The sequence below is a fragment of the Barbus barbus genome (genome assembly GCF_936440315.1).
Source record: "Barbus barbus genome assembly, chromosome: 12".
Classification (NCBI taxonomy): Eukaryota; Metazoa; Chordata; class Actinopteri; order Cypriniformes; family Cyprinidae; genus Barbus; species Barbus barbus.
This window is the reverse complement of record NC_136740.1, coordinates 14,063,206-14,075,373: the sequence shown is the minus strand read 5'-3', so window position 1 is coordinate 14,075,373 and position 12,168 is coordinate 14,063,206. Positions and strand designations below refer to the sequence as shown.

At 39.2% G+C, this 12,168-nt stretch overlaps 1 protein-coding gene across 4 annotated transcripts in view; it reads left to right on the top strand.

Moving 5' to 3' along the window:
• The first annotated feature begins 1,411 nt into the window (after nt 1-1,411).
• LOC306878246 (epsin-1-like) overlaps nt 1,412-12,168 on the top strand; it is a 23,753-nt gene continuing 12,996 nt past the window's right edge. Inside the window, exons 1-11 of one of the 4 annotated variants that reach the window (XM_079430469.1) lie at nt 1,412-1,804; nt 3,572-3,726; nt 4,085-4,185; nt 4,990-5,148; nt 5,224-5,352; nt 5,724-5,844; nt 6,066-6,208; nt 7,339-7,410; nt 7,929-8,012; nt 8,403-8,655; nt 8,767-8,934. In XM_079430469.1, coding sequence (XP_079286595.1) covers nt 4,117-4,185; nt 4,990-5,148; nt 5,224-5,352; nt 5,724-5,844; nt 6,066-6,208; nt 7,339-7,410; nt 7,929-8,012; nt 8,403-8,655; nt 8,767-8,934 — 1,198 coding nt within the window. In that variant the 5' untranslated portion in view covers nt 1,412-1,804; nt 3,572-3,726; nt 4,085-4,116. The remainder of the gene's footprint in view (nt 1,805-3,571; nt 3,727-4,084; nt 4,186-4,989; nt 5,149-5,223; nt 5,353-5,723; nt 5,845-6,065; nt 6,209-7,338; nt 7,411-7,928; nt 8,013-8,402; nt 8,656-8,766; nt 8,935-12,168) is intronic. The other 3 variants (XM_079430470.1, XM_079430471.1, XM_079430472.1) reach the window with 3 other exon arrangements.

Here is a 12,168-nt window from a genome sequence, read left to right as displayed (position 1 = left end):
CATCAGATTAAGAAGTATTTCAAATGTATTCACCATTAAATATTTTACAGAAGTTGAATACTCTTCTTCACATTCATAGCCGTGGTGCCCTTGAGTTCTTCTGCATGAATGTATGTGGGTGTGTGTATTTGTGAGTGAATATATGTATTTTTATTTTCAAGTATTTAAGGCTCAGTGTCTGTTTTCTTATAACCTTTGAATGGTTTCTGCAAATATTCAGTTTGAGTGACTTGGTATAAAATCTCTGCTCTTATCAACTCACCATTTTTATCTAAATGCTGTGAGAAGACCACCCAGCTCAAAGTAATCTGTTACATGTTACTTTCATGAAGGATACAGACTGTAAAATAATTTTAACAAACTGCAAATAATTGAAATGCAATAGACCACACATCATCGTTTTAAGTAAAAAACTGCCGTAAAATATTCTTTGGAGGTAAATGTGAAACTTTGAGTTCAGCTGACACATGAAAAATGTGAAAGTGAGAATGATTATTGCTTAGGTATGCACTATAGTAATATATTTCACTTTAGTACCATCATTGCATTTCTAAATAATATTCTGCACAATAAAGAGCAATAACGCAGCCAGTCATGAGACTTGAGAGTATTTGTATGAATATTTTATAGTATATTCACAAAAATAAGTGGTTCTCAACCAGGGGCCGAGGCTCACTATAGGGTGCCTCAGCAAACTTCTAAGGGCTCTGCAGGATGATTTAGACTAAATAAACTTAGGCTACTTAATTAAATTGCAAGTAATAATAATAATAAAATAGAATGTACTGAATAAAATATATATTTTTTTGTTATTAAAGCTCCGAATACTTTAAACATTATCACAAAAAGTAATTTGATAATTTGAAAAGAATTGACACGTGAGGTTTCTGTAATAATAATGTAATAACATACTGGAAGAAATATTCTGTCTTATGTAAGGGGCCTTTGAATATTGCGTTGAACTCTGGGGGGCCTTCAAGACAAAAAGGTGTAGTATGTTGTAAATTTTCTTCAAAGAAATTCATCTGATTTGATTTGATTGAGAACATTGCCACTATGTGGGCAGTGCGTGCTGTAGCATGGCTGTAAATTAGGAAAGAAAATATCAGGGGATACTTGTCATCTCTTCATAGCTCAAAGGCTTGTATAGGTTAACATGACACCCGAGCGCCACTAATGTTAACAGCACAATAAAACAATTACTTACTGAACTCTTAATGGTGTTTAACAAACTCACCAAAACGATAACTTTAAATTTGTTTGCGCATATGTAATAGTCATATAACAGATTTTCACATGTCAAAATCTAGATTCATACAGTTCAATGTTTTTATTGTACGGCTACTATTCAAAATCACATAAAAAAAACTATGTTAAGCTAGTCCCTGGGCTCATGAATATTCAAATCTCTGGACGCGCTGCGGGGAAACGGAAGCGGAAGTGCCGCCATCTCCTCGTACCATCCGAGCAACAGCAGGGTCAGTACAGACGTTATTTGCGAAAGTAGCGCTATTATGTTAGTTTAAGCGGCTGTATGACACGTTATATGTTTAAATGACGAGCACGGCTCGAAGGGCGATAGTCGTGAAGGAAACCCGCTCTGTCACGCACTCAGGCGCGTCTCTTTATGAGTTGAGTTAGCATAGCGCGGCGCTCCCGTCTCTAAATGAGTGTTTTTAATTCAGCGCCGTGACAGAGGCACAACAGCGCGTCCCTTTACCCCCGTCTTCACTGATAAAAGCCCGCTTTCTGCTGCTCGGCTGGATGTCTGGTCGTGTTTGAGAGGAAGAACAGGAGCTCCGCGGTAAGTAGCCTCAGCTAGCTGATCTCTAGTGGACTTGGCAGTGATCTCTTTCTATAAGTTTGGACCGCTGAAGTTACTTTAGAAGAGTTGTCTAGCGGCTGGGAATGAATGCTGTTTCATTTGTTAGCTGGGTGGAGGTGTAGAGAGGTTGTGCTGTTGCCTGATAGCCCTCACTGTCTTCTGCTCAGACAAAGATAAACAACACGCCACTTTAAAGAGATCTGATGCAGATCCGATTCGCCAACTGTCAGATTTCACGCACATTTCCAAGCAAAAGTTGTCATAGATAAGTTCATTGAATGTTGTTTATCACCTCATCAACTTGCTTTTGAAAACCACCTGTTGACCCCTAATTTGACTGTTTTGAATGGAGCTTGAAGTTAAAGGTCTCTGGTGTCATTGACAACAGTTAATTCAGACTTTTGTACTTTGCTCCTGAATCCTGAAGGTGACTGGCTGTGGGAGCCTTATACAACAGTGCTGCATATTAATACACCCTATCAACTACTACTTGTCGCCTGTTCTTCCAGGATTGACCGACACTTACAAGATTTTTGGTATATTTGCCTTTAATGGAGTCAAGGGTGCTAATGTAGTGTGTTAGTTTATTAATATGATCAGGTCATGTTAGTGTATGTTCCTTATTCTTGTTATACAGTGTGTTTAATTTAATGTTAACCATGTAAAACGTGACAAATTAAATAATAAACAACAAAATTTAAAACTTTTTTTTTTTTTTTTTTATAAATAGTTCAGTTTATTGAACCTTTAGACAGAATATATGACAGTTTGGGCGTGTTTTATATTTTTTGATACACCAGGGTTTTATGGTTCATGCTATGTATGATATATGGAGCTGACATTCAAAGAGGGAAAAACATGTTTATTTTATTTATTAGTCCAAACTGAAAAAAAAAAAAAAAATGCAATTTGGTGCCGATGTTGTTTATATGGACAAAAAGATTAAATTCTGATAGCTTGTAATATAAATCGATGTGATTTTTATAACACTATAACAGACTACTTGCATAAAATGTTTATACATATCAGTCACTCTGTAACTCATTTTTATGTCTTAGTAAGATGATATTTAAATGCTTAGTTTTATGATCAGAGCTCTGTAGTTTTCATTACATAATATTCAGTGCAGTAATATGATTATTGAGAGAAAAATTATCCTTAAAATTCTGTTGTTTTATATTTGATACATAATTGATTTATGGATAATTGAATAAGCCTAGTTGGCTTCCATCCAGTAAATGTTCATCTTGAAACTAATAACAATATAACCGTTATTACGTTTATTTTAGAAAAATCATTAAAGAATTCATGGTTAAAAAAAAGTACCACAATGTGGTGTTGGACTTTTTTCTTACTAAAAATATGAATTATCATTCAGAGGGCAGAAGGCATGTAGTCATTTTTGTTCAACAGCTTTTATCATACTGATAATTTACTTTATAAATCTATGTATCGCATATGATAATTTATGCTTTATAGTGATAGTGAAGTGATAGATGTTATGTTTTGTACATCACAGCAGGTGTTGAGCTTCAGCTTTGTTGTAGTTTCTCTAGACCTACACCCATGTGATGTTACAGATGAGCAATGTACAGTGCCTTCAGGCATGGTCCGCTAGTACTGCATTTTCTCTATTGTTAAAGAGTAGAATTGAATGTCTTTTGTGTTTTTAAGCCTCCACAGTGCTGCACCAGCGTTCATCCCTGTATGTTGTACCTCCGGTCTAAATCTCTGTTCTTCTTGTAGTTATTTCACCCCACATCTGTGCTTCTGGGCCCTCATGTGGCCGCCGTGTGGAGGTTTGGAACAGTGGACAGGCTAAACACTGAGACCCTGACCTGAGCGCGCACACACACACACACACAGTTCGAGAGGTGGGGGAGAGAGACAGACACTCCCAGGTATAGTACACTTCACACACACTTCCTGGAGCCAGACTCACACGTCATCAGATGCTCTTGTGTTTACAGGACTTTCAGGTTGGGGAATTCCTGGTGCTGTACAGTACTGGGGATATTATGTTAGATTGGGTCTTTTTTTTTTTTTTTTTTAATCGATGGAGAGATGGATGGCGTTTGAATAGCAGCCAGATAATTTCTGTTTTGTTTTCTGATAAACGTCCTGCTGGTTCCTCCTGGTCATTCTTAGATATTTCAGTCTCAGAGCTAATACACTCCCTTTTGTAAAATGTGTAGCCTTTGTTTGCCTTTGTACCTGTCCTTATTACTGTTTTATTGACATTGCTTTACAATGTCCCAGATTTTGCAGAACCTGATATCCAGCCTGTTGCCATGTCGACATCATCGCTGCGGCGACAAGTGAAGAACATTGTTCACAATTACTCAGAGGCAGAGATAAAGGTTAGACTTTGACCTTTGTAACCCAGCTTTTGTTTTCTCTGTTCTTCTTTTCACATTCTTCATCATCTTGGCCTTGAAACAGTCTTCTTATTCAAGTCTTTTAGTTCCTGATAAATGTTATGTACTTCTGCTATTCATTTTTTTTTTCTTTTTTTTTCGATTGAATGAAACTGTTCATTCATACTGAAAGCAGTCACACAAAAGAGGCAAGAATTCATTCGTTTTTAAAAGTGTGTCACAATGTTAGTCAGCAAAATAAAGTTCGGTTTGGAGTATCATACTACTGTACTACTCTGGTCCATACTCTTTCTGTAATAAAATAATATGGTTTAAGTTGCACAGTCTGCTAATTTTTGATGTGCCTAGATTAAACAGATAACCTGCCATATTGTCTAAAACTTGCAGTATATAACAGAGAATTCTGCGTGGATATGGTATACCAAAATGCAATGCACTGACCTTCAATTTCTAGTGCTATAAATGTACCGGAAGCAATAACAACAAAAAAATTTCTTGTAGAACTGGGCACTTTAGTGGTATATACGGTGCAATGGCAGTTCTTAACCTGTTTTTTTATTTTATTATATATATATAATTTTTTTTTTTTTTTTTTTTTTTTTTTTTTTTTACTTAACAACACTAGCTGGATAAACATGCAATGTTATGCGGTCATGTAGCATACTTCTGTTTAAAATGTTTTTAGTTGCATACAGTATATAGTTTCACATACTTACACATACAGTATTCGGTAAGCATGAAGAGACACTTTAAATTAAGTTTATTGAATTTTTTTTTTTTCTCAAGGTTAGGGAAGCAACCTCTAATGACCCATGGGGTCCCTCTAGCTCTTTGATGTCAGAGATTGCTGACCTGACATACAATGTAGTGGCCTTCTCAGAGATTATGAGCATGGTCTGGAAGAGACTCAACGACCATGGGAAGAACTGGAGACATGTATATAAAGTAAGTTTGACCCTCACTAGTGGTATATGAGGCTATAAACAATCTGATTGTATGTTTACTCCCGCTCTTTCTCAGGCTATGACTCTGATGGAGTATCTGATAAAGACAGGTTCAGAGAGAGTGGCACAGCAGTGCAGGGAAAACATCTATGCCGTCCAGACTCTCAAAGATTTCCAGTACATTGACAGAGATGGCAAGGACCAGGTACACACAAACAAGAAGTTATATTTATACACACACGTGCAAAGAAATGTTATCTCTCTGTCAATAAGGAAATAAATGGAGCGCTCTCAGTGTTAGTTTTGAAGTGTTCTTCAACATGTTCGTAACGATTCTCATATGTGATTCACACACACTACAGCAATCTCTCGCTCAAGATCTCTCTCTACATTTAAACCACAAAAACTTCAGTCCAACTTTTAGTCACCCTAATAACACGTTTGTCACATGCACTACCTCAAACTCAACAAAATGTAGTTCAGGTTTTTGGACAATTAAATATACTAGAATTGCACAGATGCTTTGTGCAAAACACAAGTTCATATGTAACGTTACATATTGTGTTAATGTTTCAGGGTGTGAATGTACGGGAAAAGGCCAAGCAGCTGGTGACGTTGCTAAAAGATGAAGAGAGGCTACGAGAGGAGAGGATCCATGCACTCAAAACCAAAGAGAAGATGGCACAGACTAGCAGTGGTAAGAATTAGAAGTGCTTTGCAGTAGGAGGGGCTTATGAAGGGGTCAGGGCGGACACTCAAATGAATGTCAGCACCCTGATAAAAACACTCTGAGTGCACTTCACAGCTTTGGCCAAGTATGGAGGCTGGCAAGCATTTTGCTCTGGAAGCACTTTTAGGGACCGATACTCCTCTATCTATTGATGCATCATAATGGCTGTCATTTGACTCCTCCCTTAGCATCTTCGGCCCCTTCTGCTCCTGCTTTAGGGGGAGGACTGCACTCGGGAACAGAAGCTGAGCAGGCATGGCCCCAGAGCTCTGGAGAGGAGGACCTGCAGCTCCAGCTGGCACTGGCCATGAGCAAGGAAGAGGCGGAGCAGGTAAAGTCTCAAAGCCAATCAGCTATCAGGTTTTCAGGCTGCAGGTAAAATGTACTGCTGAGATGGTTCAGAGACTGAGGAAGATGAATAGTTGTTCTACCAGAGATGGAAAGAGCTTTGTAGGCATACTTAATGTGAAATTGGATTTTAGCAGAACTATACGTAAGGGATAATGTGTAGTCAGCTGGTCATATGCAGAATAAATCCTGATGTGGTGATCAGATCTTCATTTTGTGAAATTGAACTACTGACTGTACATTATCGTGCTTATTACATGAAAATAAACAAATTGACATTAAATTGAGTTTTTTTTTACGTGAAGGAAGATGAGACCATGCTACAAGGTAGTGCAGGAAATTGTTTGCCTGAGACTGTGTTCAATTATATACTTTAGTGGCCAACTATATAAACATATTTGACAGCAAAATGTAATCTATTCCAATCAAGTATTCCAGATAGTCCTGTAATAAATTGCTCTAATATGGACTGTGACTTGTGAAATATATTTACTGATTTTAGAACATGCCAGTGAATTACAAGTTGTACTTTAACTGTGGCATCCCAATCAGAGCTCAACAGTAAGGATTTTTTTTCTGCTTGCTGAGTCTGACCAGTAGTTCTGATTGACCTGGCAATATTTATCAGACGCACACAATTATAGATTTCTGTTAAAAATTTGATAAATTTGATCAGAATTTATCTGTATATTTTCACTCATTATTTTTACATTTTTTAATGTAATTTATTTATTTTTACATATCTATTGCAATACTTTTTTAACAATAAATGAAAAAAAAAAAAAAAAGTTAGCAAAGTATAAAAAGTACATGTACAAAAAATTTAAGATATGTGTCCCCATAGGTCAAGTGACAGTTCTGTTAACTGGCTCAACTCTCTCACACTGGCCCTGGGCCAGCCTTACTGTTGAGTTCTGCTAATAATAACCATCTTTAAAGCTCCCTAAATCTGCCTTTTTCCTTAACTGCCATCTTAGAATTGAAATATGGGTTGTTTCTCTAATAAAGTAGAATGACACGTTAAACATTTGGCCCGTCCTCTGCACAGTTTCTGCATATTTCCCCCCTCACTCCTTCACTCACATCTGTCCTCACCCTGCCCCCCTCCTTCAGACTAGCAATGACCCTCTGGAAGATGCAGAGATCCGCTACGCACTCACAATCAGCCAGGAGATTCACCAAAAGGTCAGGGAGCAAAAATTCATCCAGGTTACAGTAGATGAACTCTTATTTTGCTATCCTCTTCCCTTGCAAATCACACATCAGCCTGAAATAATATATACTTAAGAATGATCATGGAACAATTGAAATGTCTAAGAAATACCTAGTAAGTATTTATTTATAAAAATTTCTGTTTTGTGTGTGAGCTTACCTCTTGTTAATAAATTCTGTTGTTTGAAGTCTTCTGAACAAATTGTTCACTTTTGCATGATGAAATCAATGAGTAATTCCGAAAGTACCTATAATTCTCAGTAATTATTCATTCTTTGTAATTCCATCAGACCTTATCAATGAAATGTCAGAGTAGATGAACCGCCCACTACTTTCAAATGTTGATTTGTGCCTAACTGAAGCCATGAAGCACAACTCTGAAGCTGGTGAGACATGGGAGTCAGGTTGCCACAGTTCAGTAGACTCCATTTCCCATCAGCCCACAGAACTTGGTTCACTGTGATGATGTGACGGTGGTGTGTGATTGGCAGGAGGAGCGTCTGCGCAGGGGAGACGACCTGAGGCTGCAGATGGCCATCGAGGAGAGTAAGAGGGAGAAAGCCAAGCCCGAGGAGGTGTGTGATTGTGTACGATTGTGTCAGCAAGAGTTCATGCTTGACGAGTTGTTGTTGTTCTAGGATGAGAGCGTGAGGTGTACACATGGTAGTGTAGTGTTGTTACCGAGGGTTGCGTGTTTGTGTACCTGCCTCTCACTCTCCAAGAGTTACCTGCTCTGTCTGTGTCTCTCACCCTGCGTACGCGCTTTAGCACAGCGATGTGTGTGAGCTTGTTTCACTTCCTCTAGAGTTTCTTCCTTGTCATTTCGCCACACTAGCTATTATTTAACCACTTGCAAGTGTAAGTGTCTGTCCTCTCTATACAAACAAGCTTCCCTCTCACTCTTTTGCTTTCTCGCGCACTCCTTTCAAAATGAGGACGTTCTTACTGACATGTCTCTCTCTCAGTCGTCTTTGATGGAGTTGAGTGCCGTAGACCCATGGGGGGCCCCTGCAACGGGCTCTGCCGGACCCTCTCCGCCTCCTGCGTTGGCTCCTGCGTCTACCGCTGGGCCATGGGGCCCGGCCGACCCATGGGGAGCTGCCTCCCCCGCTTCTCCCCCGAGTGCCGACCCCTGGGGAGGAGCACCAGCAACAGTAGCCCCAGACCCGTGGGGTGACTCATCCTCTAGAGTGAACTCTGACCCCTGGGCGTCCACAGGTGAGATTGTCGAGGATGTCTCCTCCCTGTGTCCTCTGTGTCTTTACCCTGGCTTTTCCTCTTTGTTCGTGGTGTCCTCTGATCCTTGACCTCTCCTTGTATCCCCTCCAGCTGTGACCCCTCAAAGTGCTGACCCTTGGGCTACCTCAGTCGCTCTCAGTCGCTCTACCCCGCTCTCAGGGTCAACCGATCCCTGGGCAGCGGAAGGAGCTGGTCCTGCCACTGACGGTCTGACCTCTGACCCCTGGAGTGGCTCAGTTAAACAAACTAATGGCACAGGTATACTTGCACATTTAAATGCATAGATGCACTTAGCATAGGGTTGTCCAGTCCTGGTCCAGCAGGGACAATGTCCTGCACCGCTTTGCTCCAACTAGTCTGGACATACCTGCCTGGAAGTTTCTGGTAATCCTGAAGACTTTGATTACCTCTAGATTCAGGTGCGTTTAAAGTAGGGCTGCACAATATTGGGAAAATATGTGATATTGTAGTTGAATATTGCGATAACGATATTTCTGGCTATATCACATTTCCCTAGAGAAATGCTGTTTTTATTAGCTATTTAAAAATATAATTTATATATGTAATGATCATACTAAAATAAACAGGTAATAGATATTCTTCTGATCTAATTAAATCTAATTCAGGCTAAAAAAAACTGTCAAGGAAGGTGCAAACATTTAGACTTTAAAACACTATGAATGACTGAAAACCTATAGATATTCTGATTTCTGGTTTGCTGTTAACATAGACCTGCAAACACAAAATGCATTACTCTCAAACATTAATTTTTATTCACATGTAACCACACAATCATCAAGAGCATCTTTTAAACAAAATATTTCCTTGCCTTGCCTTGTTTTTTGTTTTTTTAACTAAAAATATATTATTTAAAAAATGTAGTGGTAATAGTAACATCTTGTCAACATCCACATAAATAAAATAATTAAGTATTAACATGTAAACATTATTAACATGTAAACCTATTTTTTTTAGCACAATGCAATGCCAAATGTGCTTAACTGTGAAAGCTATTTTATTCCAGGATTTTTGCCAGGAAAACTAGCATATTGACTTTGGTAGGTTTTAAACGTGTGCATTGTAGCCTGACCCAATCATTAAATTCGGTATCCATCACCACATTGGCGCCATTGTCCATTGTAATGGACACTTGATTTTCTTCTTTTAAGTTCCAGCTGGCTAAAACATCCTGCACCCTATGGGCTATGTTTTCACTGGTGTGGGATTCGGGGAAATACACAACACCCAGACAGCGTGTTTTTAATTCAAAGTCGTGAGTAAGAAAGTGAACGGTATAGCTCATGTAGGGCTCAGTCGTACGACTCGACCACAGGTCAGTGGTGCTAGCATAGAAGTCCACTTGGCGCAGCTCGGAGCTCACGGTCTTCACACAAGTGTTGTACATCTGTGGAATTGCAACATGAGAAAAATTATTTCTCGATGGCAGCTGATATCTTCGGTCCAATTTGTTAATTAGACCCACAAAGCCTTCTTTGCTCACGGTGTTAACAGGCATCATGTCTTTAGCTAAAAAGCATGTGATAGCATCTGTTAATTCCTTGTGGCGCTTTGACGTTTTTCCTTAAGGCATTGCATTTGTAAAACTTTGATCGATGGTTGTCTATACGACTCCCTTATTGTTACTTGGCTTTTCGTTAGCAGTTTTGGTAGATTTGGCCTTACATTTTCGGAAGTCTTCATATAGCACCCTGTGGTTGTGTTCCAGATGACACTGGAGATTAGTTGTATTTCCTCTCGACATGACCACAGCTTTTCGGCACGACTTACACAGTACCTGCATTTGTGACGCGTCTTCTTTCTTGAAGCCAAAATACTGCCATATTTCAGACGTACAGTTCTTTTTAGGCACAAGTTCTTTGCTGCTGTCATTTTCCTCGCTTGTCTACTCCCGCCATATTTATTTTCCACTCTCTGTTCTGAGCCACTAGGTTCACCTTTGGGCCCGGTCTAGCCAATAGCATATAGCAACTACTTGGGAGGCGGGTATAAAGATAGTAAGGTCCCATTTGATTGGTCAAATTTGGACAACCTATGCATGCAACAAATGCTTGGCACATAAAATTAATTTAATTTATCGCAACTCTGCAATATGGATATCGCATATCACAATAACGATAATTTTGCGATATATTGTGCAGCCCTAGTTTAAAGGGATATTTTCCCAAAATGAAAATTACCTCATGATTTACTCACCCTCGAGCCATCCTAGGTGCATATGACTTTCTCCTTTCAGACTAATACAGTCAGAGTTATATTATAAAATGTCCTGTGGTCGAGATTTTGAAACCCAAAAAAGTGCATCCAAGCATCATAGAAAGTACTTTGCACAGCTCCAGGGGGTTAAAGAGAGAGTTCACCCAAAAATATGATTTATATGATTCTTTAGGGTCTTAATTAAAAGTCTATAACATACTTTGGTTAAAATTTCTCAATGGTTGTGTAAAAAACACCTCTTTAAGCCTGTCAAAATCAGCTCTGTTTTCATCAAGCCGTTTTTTAGTCCATGTCCCTTTAAATGCTCATGACTCTGCTGACCCCGCCCCCCTCTCTTCCGTGGAGTGACCAGCAGTGCTGTTTACTTTAGCTGCAAAACTAGCTAACTAGCACATATTAGGAAAGGCAATTTGCAAAGATTAAAAAAAAAAAAAAAAAAAAAACGTCATTCTGACAGGGCTCTCAGAACAGCCTGATTTAAGAAGGGGGGTTTTAAAATAGGGATTTAAAAAAAAAACACTGTGGATTTTTATCATTATAGGATGGCTGTGTACACACACTTCCACACATTTGTTCACTCGAAAAGTGAATTTTGCATCCGATGACCCCTTTTAATTACTCTCCCTCATGTCATTCCAAACCTGTAAGACCTTCGTTCCCTCTTCAGAACACAAATTAAGATATTTTTGATGAATTGCAAGAGCTCTATGACCCTCCCATAGACCACCCATAGGGTACCACCACAATCAAGGTCCAGAAACGTAGTAAGGACATCGTTAAAATAATCCATGCGACATCAGTGGTTCAACTGTAATTTTTTTGAAGCTACGAGAATACTTTTTATGTGCAAAGAAAACAAAAATAACGACTTCATTTAACAACGCTTACGTTCAGTTCAAAGTACGCACATACGTCATGATACACTCCAAAATGCCACCAGGGTGACGCGGAGGAGACAATATTTTTTTAAATAGGTATATTTTTCTTCTTTGCTTCAGAAGGCCTTCATGAATGGCCCACAGAGTCATGGAGCACTTTTTATGATGGATGGATGCACTTTTTTTTTTGGGCTTTAATATCTTGACCCCCCCCCCCCCCCCCCCCCCCCCATTCATTGCCATTATAAGGCTTGGAAGAGCCAGGACCTTTTTAAATCTATATATCTATAACATGCTGTCGTATATGCCGATCCAGAGCATCCCAAACATGCTCAATGGGTGACATGTCCGGTGAGTATGCTGGCCATGCAAGAACTGG